Genomic DNA, 27,228 nt, shown 5'->3' with positions numbered 1-27,228 from the left:
AAGTGACCATCCTAGAGGAACTCTCCTGAAAATACCCTCAAGCAGCTGCAGGCCTGGGAGCAGAGCTCCCAAAAATGTGAATCATGAAGGGAATGGGCCACTTAGCGAGATCCAAAAGCAGTTCGATGGAAGTCTGAAATAGGAAAAGAGTAGGAGGGTAAGGGGAGAGGAGGGGAGGAAAGACCATCTAAAAAAGGAGCAAGGAAAAGGAATCCATCTTCCCCTTCCTCGGTGTTTGGCACTGTGTGCTTTGACTGCCACTGAAGTGTGGCAGGGAGGCTTGTTAGCCAAAAAGTCAGGGAATCCCTTGGCAGTAGGTGTGTGTGCCGGTATCTCGGTTGTTTTACCTGCTGGATGGCAGGGCTACGTTACAGGAAACCATGAGCTTAGAGACCAATTAAGTGGCAGAAAATCAGGTTTCATCAGACCTTTTCCTGGTAGAGCACTTTGTATTTATCTTTCGAACAACATTTGGAATTTCATCATCTTACCAATAACCAGGCAAACTTATGTTTCCTTTAACCTCTCTGGGCCTCAGTTACTTATTTGTACCATGATGGGGTTAGACAAGATGGCCTTTCGGGTCCCTTCCAGCTCAGGGTCCATTATCCTATGACATATAACCATATCATGGATTGGAGTATTAGAAAGACCCCCAGGGTTTTCTCATTTAAGTTTAATAAGTATATTGGAAAAAAATTGGACAAAACTCCAATATTAATTGTTTCCAAAATATTATTTTTAAACAATTCCATTTTAAGGAAGGAAAGCCTACGCTCCATTTTTGAGGCGTTATTTTTTTCTTTTCTTTGAGGGGAGGTGGGGAGAAGGGACAGAGAAGAAGAGGGAGGAATCCAGGCCTATGATTAGGAATTTTCTCAACCTTTTTTCTTGTTCTTATTTTCCCTGATTTCTCTGTGGCACAGAGTACATTTCCCCTTCTTGATATCTGTCTCTCCCTTGGCTTCTCAGATATATCTCTCTTACGGAATTGCACCTCTCCTATCTGTGTCTTTCACTGGCTTTTCCTCCTGTCACCTAATAAGCTGGCCTTGGCCCTCTTTCTCTTTCTATATTCTTCCATTGAGAAATCTCATTTATTCTGCTAGCTTCAGTTATCCCCTCTACGAAGAAGACTCTAAATCTGAATCTCCACCCTCAACCTTTCTCCAGAGTTCCTGCCATACTTACAAATGTCTTCGACTTTGGGTATCTTACCAGTAATTCCTCACTCAAACTCAGCACATCAAAAACAGAACGCATCATCTTTTCAATGAGGTGTCTCAACGGATAGAGCTTGGATCAGAAGACCCGAGTTCAAATCCTGCCTCAAACACTTCCTGGTTGTGTGACCCTTCAGCAAGTCACTTAACCTCTCTCAGCCTGTTTCGTCATCTATGAAATGAGAACACTGGACCCAGCCTCTAAAGTCCCTTCCAGCTCTATATCTCAGAATCATATGCTTTTCCCCACCCAACCTTACCATCCCACCAAGCTCTGCATTTCTGTTCTTGGTGACACAATCTCCCAGGTTCATAAGTGTTCATTCATCTTTCACTCTTCCCATTCTCTTATCTCTACACATCTTATAAACTGCTAAATCTACCCAATCTATGCTTACAGTCTCACCTACATCTAGTCTCTCCTCTCTACTTGCATTACAGCTACTTTGGTTCAAACCTAGATTCCTGAAATAGACAAGATAATGAACTGATTCTTCCTGTCTTCCTCTCTTCATCTTGTCATTCATATCATTTTTAGAATAAGCTCACTCGTATCCCTAGCACCTAGCACAGTAACTGAAACAGTTGAGAACTTGTTGATTGATTCTTAGTGTATTACTAGTGTAACAAGGAGTGTGCGATATGCTTAGACTACCAAGGACACTGTTATTCATTTAAATGGAAGATGCTAGGGACGTGCTTCTGGGAAAAGGGAGGACATAATTCATTGGCCTACCACATGGTTGAGAGCAGCCTTTTCTACTGGGTACATGAACAGAAAGATGAATTGCATCACACATTCCTTCATTCACAGCTGGTGAAACCATACCCTACAGGAGGAGGTGACCTAGGATCTCTTCTTCCTCTCTTCCTCTTAGGCTATATGGTCCCAAAAAATGTAGGTCTAGGGCTTTGGACTTCTCCTTCTTTCTTTTCTGTTTTAGGTGCAGGGAGTAGGGTCGCCAATCCAGCCTGGAAGATTCTAGGATCCAGAGCTGCAGGAATCCAAGGCAGGCTGGATGTAGCAAAAGACTCACAGGTGTTGAGTTAAGATGTTTTAAAGACTCTTTCTGGCTATGTAGCCAATGGAATAGGCTGCACCCAATGTAGCAAAGCAAAATAACCACGGATGCTCCAGTTTACTAGTCTCTAAGAAGCAGATACCACTCCACATGGATATCATCCCCCCAGGTAGGCTACAGATGTTTCAAATCCCCAGTACAGCCTGGTCATGTCATTGCTCCACTCAAAAGTTCAACAGCTCTCCACTGGCATTCAAGGTCCTATATGCACGTAAACTCCAAGCTACCTGTCCTGGCATATCTCATACTATTTCACATTCCAGCCAAGCTGGACTTCTTTGTTCTTGATTCTTGCATTCCTCCCTATACTTTTGTTTAAACTTTCTTTTGTATCTACTGAGGACTAGGTCCAATTAATACAAATAATGAATCCCCGGCATATTTCCACTGGGCAGAAAGCAATCATCTTATTTTACAGAATTTAATTGAATAGTAAGAATTTGAATACATGCAGCCACTTTAAAGGATTCATTACTTATACTAATTAGGTCCTGCTATACCTGTATTTTAGCCAGTTGAAATTCCTTTCTTCAAAGACCTACTCAGAAGCCAACCACTTGGTGAAGCCTTCCTTCAGGTTAAAGTGTTCTTACTCTTTCCTCAAATTACTTAAAGTACCCAGGACTTTACCTGTGCCTCCCTCATCTCCTTTACAGCAGAGCTGTTTATGCCTTTTTCCTTCTCCTTATTAGACTGTGATGTTCTTGAGAGAAGGCCCTGTGTGGAAGCTACTTCTGGGTTCTCTATAGCTGGCAAAAAAGGATCTTGCACACGATAGGTTGTTTAGTAACTGCTTGTCTGAGTTGAACTGAAATAACCACCAATTATAGTGTGAGGGAACACCCAAAGATAAATTACTAAACAAATATCCTCAGAAAAACAAAAAAGAAGCGTGAGGAGAGAGAAAAGGTAACTTGTAAAATCATTACTCTGTGTAGTCTAGAGATAAAAAAAAACATTTTCATCCATTAACTTTCTCTCCTTAGTTCTAAAAGTAAGGACAATTTCAAAATTCTCCCCTTCCTTACTCCAATCAAAAAAAAAACCCAAGATGGACAGTTAATACAAAATACTCAACTGAATCAATTAAAATGATTTCCTCATACAATAAAAATTTAATTTTTCCAGTACTCATCTTCTACATTTGTCATTTTCACTTGTCTTAATAGTGACATGCCTAGAATGCTCTCCTTCCATATCTCTGCCTTCCTAAGTCCCAACTAAATTCTGATCTTTTACAGCAAGTCTTCTCCAATCCCACCTAATTCAAGTGCTTTCCTCTGTTAATAATTCCATATTTATTCTGTATGTAGCTTGTTTTGTACAAGTTTTTGTGTTGACTCTCCCATTAAATTGTAAGTTCCTTGAGGGCAGGGGCTGTTCCCCCCCACCCCCTTTTTTTTTGTATCCCCAGTCCTTAGCACAGGGTCAGGAACATAGTAGGTGCTTAACAAATGTTTACTGATTGATTTACACTTTACAAAAGTTTTTAAAATGTGCAAAGCCCTTTAAAATCAAATCTCATGATTTTCATGACACCCACATGGGGTAGGTACTACCTGTATTAATACCATTTTAAGGATGAGGAAACTGGGCTTCAAATAGGTAAAGTGATATGATCACACTGTTAATAAATATCAGAACTGAGATTCAAATCCAGGCTCTCCTTCCAGACTCCAATGACTGGGAGGTCACAGGCTCACAGACTTTAGAATTGGATGACATTTTAACTTGTAACTAGTCTAACCTGTTCAATTCACAGATAAAACAATCTAAGACCCTAAAAGGAAACACAACTGGTCCAACGTCACATTTATAGTAGGAAATAACAGCTGGGATTCAAACCCAGATCTGCTCCATTGCCACTGAACTCAATTCTGCAGTGTAAGGTTTCTTTCTGGTAGTAAATCTCTCCAGAAAGAATATCAAGGCCATAAATGAGCCAAATGGAAGAAGACCAAGGTAGGTATAGTTGGCCCTCTTGGAGTTTTGATACTAAAACCAAACTCCTTCTGAGCTACTAGTCCCATTTAGTGGCTTTACTCCCACTTTTCCAGCCCTGCTTTCTCAGTGAGTATAAACATTCTAGTATACTTTTTCCTACTTCCTCCCCTCCCCCATTTATCTTGTTTTTCCTTCTCAATTCAATTTGGCAAACACTTTTTGAGTGTCTTTTATATTTGAGGTATTCTGAGGGAACAGAGTTAAAGTGCTATTCCTGCCCTCATGATGCTTTCAGTTTAGTAAAAACGATTTTTTTCTAAACCCCAGCACCACAGGATCACAAGATGATGAAGACAATTTAGTCCAATCTTCCTATCTTAGTAATGAAAAAATGAAGACCCAGAGAAGTTTAGTAATTTGTCCAAACCGGGAAGACTCAAGTGAAAATTATAATAAGCAAATAAAGGATGAACTGCTCATGAGAAGGGAGTGGAGGTCCTAGAGACAGATAGGTGTAATGCAAAGAAAAATTTATAATGAGAAATGAATAAAAACTGTCTATCTCTGATCTCCTTTGGAAGTGGAGGGGAGTAATGTTTCCCTTTTCCAGAAGCTATAGCGCTCTGTTCATCCTTCTCTTGCCAACCCATTCTTTCAAGTAATGCAGTTGTTCATTTGTTATTTTTTCCACGATCCATCCACACCCCACATAGAGTACAACTTCAAGGCTGCCCTAGTACTCATGAAATGTTAGGTACCAGGAGAAAAGCCTCTAGTTCACTGGTCAGATCTCTCTATGGAGTATAAGAATCACACAAGAACCAAAAGTGCCAGATGAGTTTCAACCCTATACCACTGGAGGGAGTGAGTCTGCACATCAGTGAAATCACAGACCCAGGGAAAACGTGCAGCACAGACACGTGTATCTGAAGACAGAGAGATTACTTCCCAATGAAGAGAACAGAAGAGGTGTGACAGCCCTGAAGTACAACAGATAGAGAAGAAAATGTCTATGGCCAAGGCTAGAAGATGTGGTCTGAGTCAGAAGGGTACAGTCAGGGCTGGAAGCAAGCAAACGAGTAAATATCCACCCCACTGCTCCTCCCAGTTTAGGACAAATTTTCACTCTTTGTAAAAACTGAAATGAGCAGCATTGCCTTGAATAACAAACAGAGCACTGCAAATAGAATGGTTAAGTCATAGATGATCAGGGATATGGCATTATCCAGAGATGGGACACAGAGCACAAAATGCAACTCTGCTCTCACCTCTTTTGTTGTCCCAGGCATAGAGTTCCTTTATTCCCAACTCATTCAGGGACTTTGAAAGCTCCAGCTCCTCCCCAGCAATATTATCCCTTAAGAGAACGATGTGCTCAGGGCTGACTTCACATTTTGCACAAATAACTGGGAGAATGTTCTGCAGTGGGACATCAGGGCTCACTCGTACTACGGTCTTCTGCGTTCGCAGGTAGTTCACTACCAGCCGCACAGACTTCTGAAATAGAAATGTCAGAGAAAAAGAAGGTGTAAACATTTCCCCCACTCCAAAAGGACATGAAGCAAGGTAGACAGATGCCCAGCTTAGCTATAATGCTTCTACAAATCCAACAGGTTGATGTGAATTAACACTGCAAAAGGGAGGTGCTGAAAACTAAACCTTTCTTGGAAGCCATTCCATTAAATAACAAGGCCAAGTGACAGGATAATAAAGAAGACAATCAACAGCTGAGAAAGAACTAAGAATTCAACACCAAATATGCACACATTACTGTGGTTCAGTAGTTCTGACCAGATTTGTACAGAATAGGTTCATGTAGACTTATGAAATCAACATGGCTTTAGAGAAGTGAAAATAATTCAACTTAAAGAGGACCTTTGGGGAAAAAAAAGGAGGCCATCAGGAATGCTATTTAAGAACTATCAAATATGCATTAATTTATCTGGGTAAACCTGTACATACATGTGTGTGTACATATGTGCATACATATGTATACAAATGTACAAGTATATGTACACACATATACAGGTGTTTGTATACATGTATATATAAACACATAAATTATACACACAAATGTATATACGTGTGTACACACATAAACACACCTTTTAAATCCAAAAAATAAGATTTAAAAATGAGCAGCAAGTGAAATCATGAAAAATAAACAAGTAATTTGATTGTTTGTGATTCTATAAGACTATAAAGAACTGAGTCAGACCAAATAATTCAGAAGGCTCCCTTAGACAAAGCTGCCCAAATTCAGGAGGTATCACTACTTTCACAGTGTTAACAGAACTAACTAAAAATTTAAGTCTCAGTCCAATTGCCCATAGCCAAATGTCATGGTCTAAATATATTGTGAAAGTTTCTTCAATTGTAAAATGGGGATGGTAATAGTACCTACCTCACAGGCTTGTCTGGAGGATCAAATGAGGAAAAAGTAGTTAGCGCAGTGCCTGGCATGTAGCAAGGACTATAAAAACGCTTATTCTCTTCCCCTTCCTTTCTCATGAATACATCTAATACAAAAGACTTAATTCTTGATTTCTTTAGAGAAATACACACTGAGGGGCAGCTAGGTGGCATAGTGAATAGAGCACTGGCCCTGGAGTCAGGAAGACCTGAGCTCAAATCTGACTTCAGACACATAACACTTATTAGCTGTGTGACCCTGGGCATCACGTAACCCCACTGCCTAGCCCCCCCCCCAAAAAAAAATTACCCACTGAGCTACAGATACAACAATAGAAGAATGTTTCATATTTAATAAATACAGTATTAACTATATAGGCCAAAGAATTAATCCTGGAGATAAAAGTCCTCCATATTTTACTTCATCTGATTAAAAAATAGCACCTCATAAAAAAGTTCTAGGAATCTGAGAACAATATATTTCTTTTCACTAAAGCAATATACATGTGAAAGATTTTTTGAAAAATAGGAATTAACATTACAAAAAAAGCCTAGACTTACTTTCAATTAGTAACAGAAACCTAAATTGAATTTCTTTCTGTTAAGATATAGTCTAAATAGAATGAATAACAACTGTAAACCTAAATTACAGACACACGCACTCTTCCATTTTTCTCAGTACTCAGATACTAATTTTCAAAAAATGTACCAACCACAAGTGATGCTCCAACTTTATGAAGACAAACTTTTTTTTTTAATCTAAAAGTCTTGTTCTGATGAGTCAATACTTCCCTGGGTGTTTATCTGGATAGGGAAAACACTCCCATGAAATAGGAAAAAGCAGAGGTGGGGGGGAGTCAAAGGAAAGGGAAATGGGTAAAGAAGTTTAGAAATCTTGACCTTTAGCTATTTCCCCCTTTTTTGAGTGGTGAGGCAGAAAATAAAGGCGTTTACCTTCACGGTGTCCTCTTACTAACATTATCCCAATGTACTACTGTGGTCAGAGCTGGCTTGTGCCCTTTGATGGCAATACTGTCTCCATTCTATGCCCCATTTCCAGGTGCTAAAGTGTAACACTGAAAAGGCAATAACTTTGACCATAAGAAGCAACCTCAGGACCAGGATTCAAACCTTTGGCCCAACTTACCTCAGGCGCCTTCTGGAGAACTGGTTTGCTCTTTTCTTCAGGGACTTTTTCCTTCAGGAATATGGTGTGTACATCAAGGGTCCCTATCAAAGTATTTGGCTTAAAACTCAAAGGTTGTTGGGTCTCCAAAGACCTGAGCTCCAGAGTATAGTGGGCTGGATTTAGGTGATTCTGGAGGCACAGCTCGACCAGCAGGTCCATCATGGCATTACTGTAAAGTTAGATAACATTCATGGTTATTAGTAGGAGCTACAATTTCTCTAGACTTTAGTACAGTAGAAGAAATACTACTTTTCTAGTCTAGTATTGCTTGAGGAAGATTGAAGGCAATAGCTGTTAAGACCACTAAAAATCAGTTTTCAGAAAATACTTAAGACAAGCTTTTTTCCCTAGGCAAGTCCCAATTTAGACCCTCCTCCCATGAAATAAATCAATCACCACATAATTTATTATGCTGCTGTTAAGTCGCTTTAGTGTGTCCAACTCTCCATGACCCCATTTGGGGTTTTCTTAGCAAAGATACTGAAATGCTTTTCCATTTCCTTCTCCAGCTCACTTTACAGATGAGGAACAGAGGCAAACAGGGTTAAGTAACTTCTCCACACAGCTAGTAAATGTCTGAGGACTAATTTGAACTCTGGAACATGAATGAATCTTCCCATCCACTGAGCCACACAGCTGCCCCAAGTAACTATCTACTATGTGGTAAGTACTGTGTTGTTGTGCTGTTTGTCCTTCATTCTCGAAGAGGACCATGACATCAGGAAGGTGCCATGACTTGCAAGTGAATCGGATTTAAGTGAGAGAGGGCGGTGCAAAATCACCAGCCTCAATTTCTCCTCTGGAGCCATCTGGGTCCAGTGGCAAGATGGAGATCAGGACAACTGGGGATGGCCCCCTAAGGATTGTGTCAGAGGTTAGGGGGCAGCCAGTGCAAAGCATGGAGAGGAAAGATGGAGTGTTGTGGCTGAGGAACAGCAAGAACACCAGCCTTTCTGTAGTGGAGGAGGGCAGGGCAAGGACAGAAAAGCTGAAAAGGTAGGTTAAGTCCAAGTTGTGAAGGCTTTCAATGCTGGAGTTTACAAAACAAGAGTAACACGGTTAGACCCATGCTTGAGGCAAATTAACTTAGTAGATGTATGAAAGATGTATTTCAGGCAAGGAGACTAATTCTTAAATTCTTGCAACAGTCCAGGTGCGAGGCAGCTGTATGAGCACTGAGAGGGAGATGGAGCAAGAGAAGTTATGAAAGCAGAAATAACAAAAACTGGAGACTGATTGTCACATGGTTTGGGAAGGGAGGATGAGGAGTCAAGGAGAAGGAAAAGACCATGAACCAGGGTGACTTATACCAACTTCACTTGGCAAGGGATTTGATTAGTGTGGGGTCATCCTGTCATCTTGGACCTCTTAAAGCTCATTTTAAGTTTAGTCACCGGAATCAAAGTGGGTAAAAAGTGACTACAAGCTAAGGAAGGATGGGTGGGATACTCACTGTAGGGATAAACATCTAGTCAACATGCAAAAATGAATGGGTCTCAGTACTCTTTAACCAGGAATGTGATGCAATTCCTGGGCATAACCTTTTATACTTTGGACCTTAACACAGCACCTTGCTTGAACCTCCCTAATGCACATAGCACCATATTATCTTGCATTACTGAGATCTGTGTATGTGTCATATCTCCTTATTAGGTTATCTGTGAGAATTTGGAACATACCCTAAGTTCAATCACTTATCTCAACCAATAACTAGCAGAAAGCCACTAGCACATTCCAAACAGAACAAGCATATTTTACATGGACACTCCCCACACACACCCTGAATAATTGCAATACAATCAGGGTTTTGTTGCAGGTATTTTCACTCATCTGCTCAAGATGGCATGACAGTGATTTAAAAAAAAAGTTAATTCAAATATTTAATGAAGTACCTACCAATATCAGTATCTTTAATATTTAGAAACTAGATAAAGCTACAAAATCATAAGCTTCAGGTCTACTACCATAGAGACCATCTAATAAAAGACCTTCATTTTACAGATGAGGAAACTAAGGCATAAAACAGTTTAGTGACTTGTCTAATATCACACACCTACTAAGTACCATCTCCAGAATTAAATTTCATGGCATGTTTTTTATTTGGACTTGAACGATATTCAAGGCTCAGTCCAGCACCACCTCCAAATGCAAAGCCTTTCCTGATCCCCTGCAGTTAAGCCATCTCCCTCTTTGAATCATCTCACAGTCTAAAATATTGTATCTTCCAGTAAAACACAAGCTCTTTAAGAGTAAGCAATGTTTCATTTTTTTGTTGCCCCAGCACCTTCCAAAGAATTAGTGTTTAATAAATGTCAGAGAAGAGAGATGCAGTGTGGTTTAAAGAACAGCCTTGGAAGTAGGATGACGTGGGCTCAAGTTTAGCTTCTGACACATACATACTGGGTTTGGGACCCTGGGCAATCACTTAATCTCTTGGTACTTGGAGCAACAATCTAAGACTCAGTTACCTACAGAGAGCCAACCTATGTTAACAGAAATAGTTTCCCCATCTAGAAATTCTCCAGACCAATGAAATAACAGGTCTGGTCTCTATCCCTAATAATTGCTTCTTTAATCAAATTTTACCCATTTTGTAGGTTAGTATTTTTACACACATGGCAATAGCAAGGAATAGTAGATAAACTACTTGGCTTGCAGTCAGGATAACCTGAGTTCAAATTCCATCTTTGATTCTTATGTGATGTTGAGTAAGTCATACAACTTCTCTGTACCTCTGGAAACTCCCTGGTAGCTATCTCCAGTACTCCTAATCTATATCTTGCTCTGGAGGAGAAAGTGAGGCTGGTGACCTTGCACAGCCCTCCCTCACTTAAATCCAATTCATTCTCAAGTCATGGCATCACCTTGCTGATGTCACTATCCTCTTCAAGAATGAAGGACAAACAAGGGCCTACCTACTAAGTCACAAATGGGCTCCAATCTGAGTGTGTGTGTGTGTGTGTGCGTGTGTGTGTTTAAGGAGGCCCTGCACCCATAGTTTTTCACACTGATCAAATTACAGAGCTTTTAGGCATTTGTGAATTTAATAATATACGAATGTGAAGTTTAATACAGACTATGTATTATAGATCTTATCTACACACATTTTATATGTTCATTTTTATGTACTTTGATGACGCCTACATAATCAGTTAACCAACAGTCAATTTTTATTAAATACTTACTACGCCAGGCACAGTGCTTCAAGTGCCAAGTACACAATGAAAGGCAAAAACATGGTTCCTGCCCTCAAGGAGAAAGGTAATAGAGAAAGGGAAAAAGTATTGATTTTAAATGCAGTTATTAATATATTAAATAAAACAAAGGGGAGTGCTGAAGGTTTGTGAGTAAGAGAAGGAACTCTACAGATTCTAGTCCCAGACTGTCATAGAAAGTTAAAAATATTTCAGTAGTCTCATTCCTATAACCACACATGTATAATTCAAGGCAAATTCATGAGGAACTTTGCATGAGAACTTCCGAAGAAAATTTTATCTAAGCATAAGGAGAATGATATGAAATAGCAGAATCAGATGTTTGCTGACTTAGAAAACAGGGGCCCAAATTCCCATTTTTATAGACAGCACTTTACAAATCATTTTCCTCACAATTTTATGAGGTAAGTAGTATACCTATGACTATACTCATTCTACAGTTAAGGAAACTATTAACTAACTTCTCCATGGGAACTTAGGCAGCAAGTGTGTAAAGTGGGGTATGAATATAAGTTTTCCTAACAGCAGATCCTTCCGCAGCACCAGGCTGCTTCTTGCTGTAACAAAGTATGCCCTTCTACTTAGCTGCCAGGTATGCAAGGCAAATGTTTTGTTAAACCTCAAGGTATCACATAAGTGTGGGCTATGGTTGTCGTCCTGTTTCTATGGGTGAGTTGGAGCATAGAACAAATGATAGCAGAGACATAGGTGTGAACCGACATGGGCCAATAGCCATCATTCTGTCCTATGGCTATAAAATACATCTTTAATCTTGGCAAGACTGTATATTCTCACAAAAGAGTCCAGATCAGAATAGACCCACAACTCCTACTGAGGGGAAAAGTAACTGGAAGCATCAGAGAGGCAGCAGGGCATTGAGAAAGAACTCTGGATTTAGAAATGGGAGAGTTGGGGTCAAATACTAGATCCATCACTTACTAGTGGTGTGAACTTGGACAACTAACTCGTGAGTTCCTGGTCCTCAGCTATCTCATCTGTGAAAATGGCTGGGATGACATAAATGATCTCCAAGAGCCCTTCTGGGGACAGTTGGATGGCTTAGTGGATACAGCTCTGGGCCTGGAGTCAGGAAGATCTGACCTCAAACCCAGCTTTGGACATTTACTAGCTGTGTAACCTTGGTCAGGTCACTTAACCTCTGTTTGCCTACAAGGCAGCTAGGTGGCTTAGTGAATAGAGTACTAGATAGGGTAAGAAAAGACCTGCATTCAAATGAGACCTCAGATACTTAATAGCAGTGTGACTCTGGGCAAGTCATTTAACCTCTGAAAGAAATGGCAAACCATTCCAATATCTTTGCCAAGAAAACCCACAGACGCATGGTCCTTGAGGTCATGAAAAGTTGGACATGACCGAATGACTGAACAACAGGCCCTTCCAGTTCTAAAATCTCGTGAAATGGGGACCCGTGCTCTCCTGTTGGCTCAGTGAAGTGCTCTTTTATTTGAAGGTCATCGTCATTATTAATCAAAGGTTACCCGAGGCAAAAATGCTTCATTCCTCACCCTCAAATACAGAGTTCCATCTATCTCACTGGGGACATGGCTGGACTTTGCAGGGCATTCCCAGAGTTTGGTGAGGACAATGGGCCAAAGGAGCCAGAACTCCTACAGTGTTAAAAGAGGAATTCTTTCAGAACCAAGGGAAGAAGACACAACAGACAGCATCCCGGACATATGTACCTTAGGGGGTCACTGTACCCCTTTATAGCTGTTATTCATTATTGGCTATGAGAGCTGTCAAATGATAAATTAAATAAGATTAATGTTATCATAGCATATTTATCTCCTAGACTTTAAATTTATAGGACCTTGTTTGCCAGAAATAGTCAGAAATAATTTTCACTTTTTTTTGGGTCTGATTTATTCAAATGACCAGTTTCTATCAAAAGACACAAAAAAATTATAGTTGATGACTAGTCGTCATTATGTTGCCAAAGAGGTAATAATAATGATGATTGTGGAATCATAGATTTAGAGCCAGAAAGGAATTTTTTAGCCACTGAGTCCAAATTCCTCATTTTACAGATGAGGAAACTTAGGCCAGGAGGCTAAGTGATTTGCCCAAGGTCATGTAGGTAGCAGGTAACAGAAACAAGGTTTGAAGCAAAGTCCTGTAACTTCAAAGCCACAATCCCTTCTGTGGTACCATGTTGCCTCTCCCATTTATGTTTTATTAATTCAACAAGCATTTATTGAGTACCTACTGAGTGCCACACACCGTTATGACTTAAGATTTGTAAAGCACTTTTATCATAACCATTCCAGAAGTCAAAAAGTATGAAGTACTGTCGTCCCAATTTTACAGATGATGGTGAGGCACAGAGAGGTTGTGACCTGATCAAAGTCATACTACTAGTGAAGACTGTGAAGCTATATTATGACTTCATTTCTTCTAACTTCAAATCCAGTGCTCCTTCCATCACACCAGGCTATGAAAACAATGCCACCTACCCCTTTACAAATCTTCCATCTAAACAAATGAAGTTCTTCAAAACAAAGGCATAGGACAAGTGCTGTACAATTATAGATAACAGACTCAGACCTGGAATTGACCTCAGAAGAACTTACTTAGGGGAGCTAGGTGGTACAGTGGGTAAAGTGCTAGACTTGGAGTTAGGAAGACTCAAATTCTGCCTCAGACATGTATTAGCTGTGTGACCCTGGGCAAGTCACTTAACTTCACTTAGACTCGGTTTCTTCATCTGCAAAATGGGATAATGACAGCACTCACCTCACAGGATTGTTGTAAGGATTAAAGAAGATAACACAAATAGACCTTTGTATGCCTTAAAATACTATATGAATGTTAGCTGAATGGTAGCCAGCCATTAGAGGCCATTCAATCAAACCTTCTCATTCTACAGATGAGGAAACAGGCCTGACCTGACAGGGGTTAAATGACTTGTCCAAATGGCAAAGAGAAGGATTGGGATTCCAACTCAGGTCCTTTGACTCCAAATCCTGGGCTCTTTCCATGGTACCACCACCTAGGTGTTATTTTCAATGATGCTAAATATAACTTAATATAATACTGTCAAGATCCTTAGTGTATAAAAACATCAGATAAAAAACCAACCTATTTGTAGTTAACCATCTAGACAGTAAATATGCCATTTTCAATTTTTCAGTATAAGAACGAACAGGGAAAGGTCAAACAAAATTAATAGAAAGGGGTGTGTGTATGTGTGTGTTTAAATTTAGTGGAAGATACCAATTACACTAAGAAATAAAGTCTTATTTTGACTTTTCATCAAGATGTGCATGTGAGTATATTCTACTAGGTTATGACGATAAATTACGGGCTGTGATACATCTCTCTGAGTTGGAAAGGCTTCAAGGATGGTCCAAGAATGAACTCTTAAGTCTATTACTCAAGGACCAGTCTGGCTAAGTTCCATGATGCTCATCAACAGATGGATCCTTCCCCCCACCCCCACCCCCCACCCAGTGATTGAGATTTTCAGCCAGACTATCACGAAGACTGTTAAATAAATGGAAGAACTGGTTTAGGTCTGTGTTGAGAGAGGAAAATTCCCACCCTGATAGAGCCTTAAGTCTTTAAAGTACTAGATAGAATGGCCAGAAAATGAATTACTAAAATATTACTGGATTAATGTGGCATTTCCTCAGAGCCACAACATTGTTAGAGGAAAATATGACCCAGAATCCAAAACTGAAATCATAATGCAAAGTCTTCGATTTAAGTAATATAATAGGAAACATAATTCCTTTTGAAATCTGCTTTTATGACAAGGAAACACAGGTCAGTGAACTAGTAGTTTTTAAATAATCTTGTTCAAGTTGCATTTATTTCAAATTGGGTTTTCTTCAAGAAAAAGTGGTGCTTTCAGAAAACAAATGAGAAGTCCATAAAATTTATCCAGGAAAAAAAAAGCCTCTGGTCTTTTCTGCTGCTATAATCTGCCTATGCAAAAATGAACTTATATCACTCAAGGACAAATAAGAATCAGACAAATGAAAAAGAAAAGCTCTGGGCTGACCAATGGTCAAGTTGATATGCATTTACGAAGTCCTAGGCACTGTACTAAATGATATCCCTCACTTCAATAAGAAATCAGATGATTCCGCTTCCACATCTCTCAGATGCCAGCCCTTCCTTTTCTCCACCTCATATGGCCTGTATCCCTTATCACCTGAACTATTGCAAAAGCCTCTAAATTGGTCCCTCTGCCTCCAATCTCCTCTATCTCCAATTTATTCTCCAAACGAATGTCAAAATAGTCTTGATCAAACACAGTTTCATTAAGCACAGAGGGGTTTCCATGTTAGTTTTCTGCCCTAGAATTTTCAATGGCTCCCTTATTGTATACAGGATAAAATGCACACTTTTTAGTCTCGCATTGACTGCCCCTCACAATCTGGACCTAGCCTACCTTCCCAGATTCACATTACACCTCTTGATGCATTCTAGTCAAACTGGCTTGCTTACTGTTCTAAAAACTCATTTCTCCACCCCCTTTATAATGGCCATTCCATCTGGTATGCATTCCTTTCCTATCTCCATCTCTTAAAATCCCTCTTCCTTCAAAGGGCAACTCAGGGGCCATCTCCTCTGGGAAGCATATCCCAGGGTTGTTAGTTGTCTGTCCAGACTTGAATAACCTTATATTCATTTTTGCATAAAAGCTGTAGTCCCTCAACAGACTGTCAGCTCCTTGAGGACAGGAATTTTTTTTTAGTTGACTTTGTATCTGCAGGACTTTGTAAAACACCTCCTATATATAAGTAGGTGCTAAATAAATATTGACTAAACTGAATTCAAGTACAAAGTGGGGGAGAAGGGAAAGTTAAATGGAATCTTTGCCTGCCCTTTAAGAAATCTGTCATTGTTGATAATTTATAGGAATGAAAAAATGTCCTTGTTGCCATCTACTAGCACGTCTCCACTCCTCTCCCATGCTCAGGCTTTGCTACCCTTATAAAAGTAAATGAATAATTAAAGGACTAGTCACACAAACATTTGGATTAATTTACAAACAACACACAGGAAATATAAAAGCTATTAAATGCTATAGTCTCTGTTCTGTCATTCTAAGGATTAGCAGCAAGTTTGAAACATCTAATTAGAAGGAGGTGTGTCTGAAAGGAGAGACTCTGGGATCACTGCAGGGCTTACCACGCCTTTGTCCATGGCAGAAAATAAACCTGTCCTGCCCCAGAGCAGGCCAGCACAGAGGAGTTTCCAGTGCTGGCAGAGCCACGATTTATTCTGCCTGTTCTACACTGGTGGAAATACACTATTCTGGCCCAGTATCCTCGCCCTGTGTGGCTGTTAAACCCCAAACTGGCTGAAAATCAATGGTACAGCAACAGTTATGGCTGCCACTTTCAGAGTGCCATATGAATTACATCTGGTAGTATTACATCCTTGAATGGATGTTATCCAAATTAAGACGCAGTTCTAGACCTCACAGTGGGGACTGAGGAATTTACAAACAGCTAGAGGAGAAGAATACTCATATACCAGCAATCTACCTCCTCTAGCTTGGCAACCAAATTCTGAAACACATTTTAAGTCCATGATAGCAAAACTAAACTAGTAAATGGAAGTTTTAAGACTTGTGCCTTTCCTCAAAGAGAGGAGAGGAAAGGTAAGGAGAGGAAAAAGGAAAAGGGAAAAGAAAGGAGAAAGAAAAGAAAAGGCATATTCCAGACATGGACCTAAGTGGGAATGTTCAGGTTGTCCTCTCTGGTCCTAAAACCCTATCTTCATGGCTTTCACATAAAATTATGACAATGGCATCAGATGTTTTATGTTTTTTTTTAAAAAGTATAAAGGGAAGTTTTAAAATGTCAATATTTAAAATATAACATTTATTAAACTACTTAATGTTGAGGTAACTGTTAGATCCTAGGGGAGACACAAAGTTGGATAAAATAGGATCCTTGCTCTCATGAAACTTACAATGCAGTAATACACCAACACAGACAACCAACATAACATTACAAATATAACAAAATAAAGACCTAGAAAACAAGGTTCTGTGAGTGGTAAAATGGAAGGTTGTTACGAATGAGAAAAGAACAAGTCACTTTAGTAGTTTATATAATTTAAATAAAGAGAGGCAGCCTGGTTTAGTAGACAGAATACTGGCTTCAGAGTTACAAAGGTCTGAGTTCAAGTTCCACCACTAATGCACAATAAATTAAGCCAAACAAACTGGTACCAAAATTCCCACGTTGCCCATATCCAAAAATGTATGTCTCATTCCTCAGCTTGAACCCATCACTTCTCTATCCTGATGTATATAACATGGATCATCACTGCCAACCTAGAATTGTGGTTGGTCATTTCATTGACCATAATTCTTAAGTCTTTCAAAACTGTTTATCTCTACAAAGCTGTTAATGGATACACTGTTTTACTGGCTCTGCTTATTTCACTCTGCATCAGATCATGTAAGTCTTCCCAAGTGCCTCTGAAACCATTACTTTTTATTATTTCCCACATCTAAATAGTATTGCATTCCATTCATACATCATCACTTCAGTGGTCAGGGCCACAGATGCAGAGCAAGAAAAGACCTTAGAGGCTGCTCAAGCACAACCTCCTCGTGTTACAGATAAGGCGACTAAGGACAGAGAAGTCAAGTGACTCTCCCAGGATCACACAGCTAGTAAATATCTAAGGCAGGATTTAACTTAACTAGATCTTTTGATGAGACATATTATCCATAGGACCCATACTCTCAAAAACATCTGACATGAAAGAATCTCTTTAAGGCCTTTGGCAAGACTTTCAGAAAACCAGTATCACCTCCATTCCATAATGATCATGGTAAGAGTATTACAGTAGATAAAACAGTTTAATAAAGTTATTAATTTATTCATTCATATGTTTGCTGTTTGCTTTTTCCCATTTTGACCTAAAAGGGAAGTTAGTTTACTAATGGAAATGTAATTACTATCAGCTATAAATGTAATTGCATTTAAGAAAATGAGTGTGCAACAATTCACACTTAGAAAAAAGAAAGGAGTAATTCCTCCATAATCAACCAATAAGCATTTATATGTTAAGTGCCAACTATGTGCCATCCAATGGATAGATGGACATTATGGATGCAAAGACAAAAGTCACTGCCCTTAGGCAGCTTACATTCTGGTGGGAAGAGACAACATACGGTGTCATACACAAAAAGTTAACCACTAAGTGGGGGAGAAGGGTACTAGCAGCTGGTGGTTTCAAGAAAGGATACAGGATTCCTTCAGGCAACTGTTGTCCAAATGCTATTAAAATATATTTTCATATACAAAGTTTCAATTTACAGACAATTTTGTGGTAGGAGTACCTTACAAAGTGAGCAGTAACTATACAGCAATTATTCATGTCTCTCTGTATAAAACTAGCTTTCAAAATGAGACAGTTCACACAGTTTATAGTATGTAAATGAAAATATGCCATCCTCCTAACTATAAACCATTTCTTTCAAGGACTCCAGTATAAATGGTGAAACCACTCTGAAAGCTGGCTGAAGCAAAGAAGGATGCTCAAATAGAATGATCAGATCCCCCCAAGAGAAAAAGAGGCCCACATCAGCCACCCACTCAATCCTTTCACGGATTTCTTCACAGGTAAACACTGGTCAGCACTCATGCTGCTTGGTGTTTCTAAAGTCAAATATATTAGACTTTTCAATGAATATTGATTTGTTTCCTTCAGTGGGCTCTTACTGGGTAAAAAGGAAACATTTTAAAATGGAACAATTCAATTTGACAAATATTTATTAAGCATCTACTTGAATACAGTAGACTGTGACAGGTACTGAGGATGGAAGATTTTCTTAAAGTTTATATAGTCCTCATACTCAGGAGCTTATGATCTTATAGGAGAAGAAGATGCATCCACAAATCACTGGTATAAGTTGGCATATTAAGTACCTAGGGAATATTTTTTTAAAAGGATAAGTACAGTCTCCACGGAGGAAATAGCATCTCAGCGAGATATTGCATACAAAGAAATACTTTGCATACAAAGAAATACTTGGACACGTGGATAGAGAGAGAGGGTGAAAGATGATTGCAATCAGGGTGACTAGGAAAATGGTGAATTTGTCAGTAGAGACAGAAAGGAAGGAAGGCAAGTTTTCAGAAAAGATTGCAAGTTACAGACACATTGAATTTCAGGTAACAGTAGGCCATTCAGATGGACATATCTAGGAGTCAGCTAGAAATGAGGAAATAGAGCTCTGTGGAGACACTGGGGGGTGAACTGTAGACCTTCACAAAGGTAAAAAATGAAGCTGCAGAAAGCTAAACTATCACTGCAAGAAAGAGCAGATGGAAGACAGCCAAAGAAAGAGCCATGGAAAATTCCCCAAACTAAGGGAATCAACAAAGAAGACTGAGGAGCAAAGAAGTAGGAGAATTAGGATGCGGACAAGTCAGAGAGGCCTAGGGAGGGCAGAATGCCCAGGAAGAGGGAGGTCGACAGTATCAAAAGGGGTGAAGAGGTAACTTTCTCGCAACAGTCTCCTAACTGGTCATCTTGCCTTGACTACCTCCCACTCCAATGCATTCTCATCACAGCTTCCCCACTATGCTCTCCATTCCTCCACATACATTTGCCCCCTCAAACTCTAGTGACTTCCCTTTACCTCTAGGATCACATGTAAACTCTGATAACCTGTCCCTTCCTGTCTTTCCATTCTTTTCATACACTCCTTCCCTCCACACCTAGAGTGCAGCCATATTGGCCAACTTAGAGTCCTTCACATATGGCACTCCATCGCCTTTGCATTCTCCATGCTTAAAATACTCTCCCTCTTAAGCTCTGCTCTTAGAATCCCTTGCTTCCTTAAGCTCAGCTCAAGGACCTCCTTCTATCTGAGGCTTTTCCCAGTCCCCTCAGTTTTACCAGTGCTTTCCCTTAGAAGGTTATCTATAATTTGTATGTAACTTGTGTACACCTGTACCTGGGCACATTGTCTCTCCCATTAGAATATAAGTTCCTTGAGGGCAGGGCCTGGCTTTTATTTTAATTTGTATTCCTAGCTCTTAGCACAATGCCTGTGCTTGTTGATGCCTTAATAAATGCTGCCTAAAAAATGCCCCTGAATTTGCCAATCAAGTCATTAATGACCTTGGAAAGGATGGCTTCAAGTGGAGTGTAAAGAAGACAGCTATGGTTTCAAATGGGGGTCATCTCCAGTCTTCCTGATTGATATCTGGCCACTGGACCCAGATGGCTCTGGAGCAAAAAGTGAGGCTGGTGACTCTGCACAGCCCTCCCTCACTCAAATCCAATTCACTTGCAAATCATAGCACCACCTTCCTGATGTCACGGTCTTCTTTGAGAAAGAAGGACAAACAGCAACAACAATGACATCAAACGGCTGAGAACTAGGAACCAAGGGGATCAAGAAAACTACCTAAATTGTGCCATCAAGGAATAAAAATGAATAAATGATTAATCTTGTAAAATGTCTATAACAACTTTCATTTCCCCTTATTATTTTCCCATTTTTCCTAGAGAATATTTTCCATTATCAGTTTTGTTTTCATACTGAATTAAATTTTTGTTTCTAAGTCTGATATTTTATTTGCAAATGTCTTTATACTTTTTTCCAAAACCAGCTATTTTTAAAATGGTAATGATGCACTGTGCATCCAGATCACCACCAGTAAACCTAAACTGCAGATCGCTATCATTACATTTGCATTTTTACCCTTTTTTCACTTGGTATTCCAACTAAATTTGGGGTTTCTATGGGACACAGTTTAAGATGAGATGGCCTAGGTAATCTCTAATCTCTTCCAACTCTAAAACTATAGAGACCTACTGCGAGTTAACAATCCTTGCAAGATGTTCTTAAGACTTAACAAGTCATTTCACTTCCATTTCAGAGTCATTTCATTTCTCATTTTAGAGTCATTTCCAAATGACTCTGGAAATTTTCCATTCTATAGCGAGTCATTAGTCACATGCAAACCAAAGGACTTCAAATCCCTAAAATATCTCACCCCAAAGTATACGTTAATCTTTTGCCTCAATCTTCAATATGTTCCTCTATTAATACTTTAGTATTTAGTGATGTGGGACAATTGAAAGTAAAACATCAAAACGCACATGTAGTGTTAGCTGTCCACATCAGGACTATGGCTTCATGAATGATGGGAATCTCTGGCTTGCAGCTGGGGTAACCTTCAAGCAATTACTAAGAGAGGATAGGATTCTCAAGTATAACTTTCAACAACCCTGTGCTCTCCAAGAACAATACAAGACAAAGAGATGGCTTTTAAAGGTTAAAGTGATGTTCAGGAATATCGAACAAATTGGCTCACACCTCTAAGGTTCTCTTCACCCCGTAAAAAATGTCTTCCCGCTACAAGTAAAAATATTTCAAGTTCCATGAAAAAAAAAGCCTTTATTTAGGAAAAAGAAATTTGAAGTTAAAAAAAAAAGATGTTTAGGTGAGGATTAAACAACCCTGTGAGGAGGTGCTACTATTTATCCTTCTTTTACAGCTGAGGAAACTGAGGCAGGCAGAGGTTAAGTGACTTGCCCAGGGTCACAAAGCTAGTAAGTGTCTGGGGCAGAATTATAATAATAATTAAACTAATGACAGCTAAAATTTATATAGCACTTACTATGAGCCAGGCACTGTGCTAAGAGTTTTACACTCATTATCTCATTAGATTCTCACAACAACCCTAGGAAGCAGGTGCTAGTTTTACAGTTGAGGGAACTGAGGTAGGCAGAGGTTAAGTGACTCTGCCCACAGCATACAGCTAAGTGTCTGAGGCTGAATTTGAACTCAAGTCTTCCTGACCCCAGGGCCAGAGGTCTATCCATGGGGTCACCTAGTTGTCTCCCAAAATACAGGCTTTAATTCCTACAGACACTTTTCAGATGGACTCTTTATAAAAAGCTGAGGTAGTATCCCTAATTGTTAACTCTGAGTCTTAACTAGCTCACTTCCTTTTGCAAGTCCATTTTTTTAAGACATAGGGCTGAGAAAGCTATCTTTTTAGCTTATTTCATTTGTCAAGGATTGTAAAGTTCACACCAATATAAGTGTGTAAGATCATCTACCGCCACCATCGTGGCAGTGAGGTCTTTCATACAGAATGAGCTCAATATTTCAGATTTTTGCAGGAGCTACAACAAAGCACCTAACGTACACATGGCATTAGGCACAGGAGGGATCCTCAAGCCTGCTCCCTATTTTTACCTTCACCACAACAGAAGGAACATAAGGGTCAATTACGCGTGAACAACAGGTTTCCGATTCCCTTGTAGATTTCACTGAGAAAGGAGATTCTCTCACCAGTTGTACACCAGTCTATTATTTCCTGTACAGGCTGGGATACCCAATGACCTCATGCAGTCCAAGGGCACTGGAGGCCCGCAGAAGAACCCTCTGAGCTATATGAGAACTAGGATATAAAATCTCTATACTGCTATAAGGTATCACACTTAGGGATTTGGACACTCAAGAGAAAGATCCACCCCACTGCAAAGGAAGTAAACTCTCCTTCCATCTCCTCTTTTTAAATGTATTCCAGATATAGCTGATTGTCTACATCAAAATGATATTACTCCGCAAAGCCAACATACTTGCCATTCTTCCCCTAAGGTTTTCTTTCGGCATAAGCAATTGTCTCTCTAAAGATATTCTCTTCATATTTGTGCTCCATTTACGAACACCGTTAGATGGATTCCACAAGTATTCAACTGCATTCCACCAACATTAATTGAATAGTTCTTATGTGAAAAGGCATGTGGGCTGAGCACTGGGTGGCTAGTACACACAGCAATAATATAAATTCTGCAAGCATTCCAAAGCAAATTTCTTAAGAATAGCTAGAAAAACGGCCCTTCCTGTCTAATTTTCCTGTCCCTGATCACCATATAAAACTGTGTAAAAGTGTAAGAGGGACTAGGGATTTCACTTATATATCTGGACAAAGGAATCACCCAACACCTGCTGTTGAGGTATTGCTTATATGTTTAATACTATAGGAGCATCAGTGTTGAATTACTATACATTATCTTTACAAGCTAGCAATGATGAGCAGAAAGAATAAGTCTAAGAGGCAGGGAATTAAGTTTGTGTCACTGCTGTTATGATTAAGAGATGAAGTGATTAGACAGAGTCCCAACTGCAAGCCAGGAAAACTCAAGTATAAATAACTGTTTCACTTATTAGCTGTCTTACCCCAAGTGCTCACTTAACTTCTCGCACTTTCAATTTCCTTATCTATAAAATAGGGATGATAATAGCACCTAGCTCACAAGGTTATTTTGAGAATCAAATGAGGTAATACAGGTAAAGAGCTTTACAAATATTAAAACACTATATAAATGTTAGCCAATATTGTTCTTATTATTTTATCCAGAAGGCTTATGTGTTTCTACAAATCCCACTGATTAACAAACAGAAAAGAAAGACTATAAAATGCTTCATGCTCAGGAAATATTCAAAATCGCTGTTTTAAACATAGCACAGAACTCTGGCTCCAGGCCACTCTTGTATTATTAACCAAGATGACACACAACACTAAAGCCTGAAGCAAAGACAAAGCTGACACACAAAGCCAGCAGAATCTATCATCCTCAGAACCTGCTAGAGGTGGGCTGTTTCTTGCCTTCTTGTGATTCACTTAATCTCACAGGAGACCTTGGGGAAAGAGGCTACCCCTGTTTTCTTTTTGATAACTGGAGAAAGAGAAGCATTTTTTAAAACTCCTTCCAACAATGTCTGTAGTTCAACATTTCATTTCAGTATGAGACTTCTGAACTGCACAGAAATACCTTGTACCTGACCACAAAAACTCGTAACAGCAAAAGATACATTTTAAAAAGTGTATGTTTTAAGGTAATTTTTAACACCATCCTCTTCCTGACTCCGGGCCTAGTACTCTACCCACTGCATCACCTGGCTGGTCAATTCAGGGTCCTATGGTGTCAAAAGAACATGTCAATAATTGATCTGAAACAATAGGATTCATGCTTTAAATAGAGGTTGGAATAAACAATCCTGAAGTCCTTTCTTACCTAAGATTCTCCATTCAACAGAACTTGTTCAAGTCCTCTGGCTCTGGAAATAGACTTTGGTTAAATGATGATACCATTTGTAATTAAGATTCCTTTTGTTTTTGATCCCCCTCTCTCTGTTCAAGTGGGTATGTGGCCCCAAAAAAGTTATACTGACTTTTTTCTTTTTTAAAATAGATTTTGATGGATCCTTTGTTTTATTTCACCTCGATTTTAACTTTTTTAATTCAACAGATTATGAGTTTAAACTAAGAAAAATTCAAATTAGAAAAAAGTACAGAAGATAATGAATAATCATTGTCTTATAGCTATTCAAAATAAAATAAAATTTTAAAAAGATCAAAATTTGACATTCAGTAGAATAGACATTCACACTCAAATCACTTGATCCAAATCCCTCCTCCTGGTGCAGTTTAGAGGATGGTGAAATTTAGTTAGTGAGAGTCTTGTACAAAGTAGACAGGACTCTCTCTACCCCTTGTGAAATTACTCTAAAACACTTTGTATTTACTTATATGTTGTTTCATTTTATTTTATATTTTATGTTTGGTTTTTTATATATTTTTTAAATATATTTTATATTTATGCCTACTGTACTCCAATAGAATATAAACTCCTTTGAGGGCAGAGATTATTTCATTTTCATCTTTGTGTCTCCATCACCTAGCACAGTGTCTTACACATAGCAAGTGCCTAACAAGGAACTGAATTGAGTAATCTGTAAGGAATTGTCCATCCTGGACTTGAATTTATCCCTAGTCCAAAGGCAATGATAGAGTATATTGGTTTTGAATTGCTGAGCACTGATGTCTGTGAGCTTAGAGTTGGCAAATAGGTTCCTACTAGAAACCTCAGCCCTGCATTGTCCACTTCGGCCCTGCATTGTCCAATAGCAGAAACTAATCCCTATCCTGATCTAGAATCTCCTTATTTCCCATGGGTTCATATGACCCACAGGCAAGGACAGATAACCTAGATCTATTCCAGAAAAGAACTGATCACTTCAAACTCTCCTGTATGCATAGTGGTAGTCACAGAGCTGGGCTAACTAGTCAGCGGGTTGTTGACACCTTGCTACTTCCTCTTTCTTATTCCACACCAAAGAATTCAAGGACCTACAAATTCTTACCTCCCATTGATAGCACTCTTTATTTCCAGTCCATTAGGTAAAACCACAACGACATCCACCATGCTGCTCCTCAGGTTTTCTTTTATGTTGACAAGGTTCTGCTGAGGTATGGTTCCCAAGTCTCTGTTTGGTTTCTGATCACTGTGGATGTTCGGAGTTGTAGATGGCTTTCCAGGAGGAGGAGGGGCCCGAGCTTTCATCTTCCTCCTTGAAAATAAAAGATAATGAAAATATTCAGCAATGTTACCTCTTCTCCCATTTGACACATTTTTCTTAGAAATACATATTAATAAACCCCAGATCCATCTTCAGAGCTGTTTGTCTTTATGATATTGTTGTTACTATATAAATTATTCTAGTTCTTACTTTGTTCTACATTAATTCATATAAGTTTGTCCAGATTTCTCTGAAACCATCCCCTTAGTCATTTCTCATGGCATGACATTTATACATCATATTTTGTTCGGCCATGTCCAAATTGATGGGTTACTCTGTCAGTGTCCAATTCTTTGCCACTATAAAAAACTGCTATAAAATATTTTGGGTATGCATGGGCTCTTTTCCTCTTTCTTTGAAAATCACGAGATGGGGTTTGAAGCCAGGACTTTGGAGGTCATTTGTTCTGACTCTCTCACTTCAAAATAAAGAAACCAAAGCCTAAAGAGGTAGAGAGACTTGCCCAAGTTCACAGGTGGCAATAAATAGATGGCAGAGTTTGAACTCAGATCCTATCAAATTTAACATTCATTCAGTCGCACTATATTGCCTCCTAGGAGCAGGTAGATGGCGCAGTGGAAAAAAGACCAATCTTCCTGAGTTCAAATCTGGTCTCAGACACCGTGTGACCCTGGGCAAGTCACTTAACCTTGTTTGTCTCAGTCCCTCATCTATAAAATGGGCTGGAGAAGGAAATGGCAAACCACTTCAAAATCTTTACCAAGAAAACCCAAACTGGGGTCATGGAGAGTAAGACAAGACTGAAACAAGTGAATAACAAGAACGGTATTGCCTCCCTCACTGTCTGTCATTTTCGCACTGACATATGTGCTAGATTCTTCCCTGAAGTTCTGTTCTAATACCTTCTCTTGGCACAGAGGCAATCCCAAGACTAGTGGAGTTCAAAGCCCAAACCAGATGAAAGCTTCACATAGAGTCAGATGGCCCACGGTATGGGTCTGTCATCCAAAGATGACACTATCCATGAGAGTGTAAAAACCACACTGGACTAGGCAATAGGACAGTGGGGTTCCAACCCTAGTTCTGCCACTAGCTAACAACGTGGCATCATTTCCCCCTCTGGGTCTCAGTGGCCTCATCTATAAAATGAGGCATTTAGATTAGACTATTTCTAAGGTCTCTCCCACTTCTAACATCTTCTTTCTTTCTGAGGCAGTTGGGCAATACAGTAGATAGAGCACTGGACCTGGAATGAGGAAGACTGGAGTTCAAATTTGACCTCAGACACTTAAGTAATAGTAGTGTGACCCTGGACAAGTCACTTAACCTTATTCAGCCTCAGTTTCCTCATCTGTAAAACAGGGATAATAATGGCATCAACCTCCCAGGTTTGTTGTGAGTTTCAAATGAGATAATATAAAGTACTTAGCACAGGGCCTAGCACATAGTAAGCACTACATAAACACTGTGCTGATGGTTATGAGGATGAAATAAGATATTTGTAAATGAGATATTTGTAAAGTGCTCTGCAAACTTTCAAGCACCATATAAATGCTAGCTATTATTATTATTATTATTGTTGTTGTAGTTGTTGTTATTATTATTATTATTATTATTATTATCATCATCATCATCCTATGGATTTTATAAATAAAGTTAGAAGAAGATTATTACCAGATGGGCTAATAGGTGAGAAGCCTTTTGGTTACAAGCAGCAACTCACTAATCCTATCTAGGATTCCCAGAATCTCAGAAGATGAGACTTTAAATATCTAGTTCAACCTACAATGAAGCATAAATTGAAGTTGAAGCATGA

At 39.3% G+C, this 27,228-nt stretch overlaps 1 protein-coding gene across 7 annotated transcripts in view; it reads right to left on the bottom strand.

Moving 5' to 3' along the window:
- Positions 1–27,228, bottom strand: part of COBL (cordon-bleu WH2 repeat protein) — a 336,290-nt gene that overhangs the window by 213,678 nt on the left and 95,384 nt on the right. For all 7 annotated transcript variants that reach the window (XM_020981301.2, XM_078152259.1, XM_020981298.2 and 4 more), the window contains 3 exons: positions 25,236–25,442; positions 7,809–8,019; positions 5,518–5,746 (listed from right to left, as the gene is read on the bottom strand). In XM_020981301.2, the coding sequence (XP_020836960.1) occupies positions 5,518–5,746; positions 7,809–8,019; positions 25,236–25,442 (647 nt within the window). The remainder of the gene's footprint in view (positions 1–5,517; positions 5,747–7,808; positions 8,020–25,235; positions 25,443–27,228) is intronic.

Source organism: Phascolarctos cinereus, unplaced genomic scaffold (genome assembly GCF_003287225.1).
Source record: "Phascolarctos cinereus isolate Bilbo 61053 unplaced genomic scaffold, phaCin_HiC Scaffold_4;HRSCAF=312, whole genome shotgun sequence".
NCBI classification, from domain to species: Eukaryota; Metazoa; Chordata; class Mammalia; order Diprotodontia; family Phascolarctidae; genus Phascolarctos; species Phascolarctos cinereus.
This window is presented reverse-complemented; position numbering and strand designations above follow the sequence as displayed.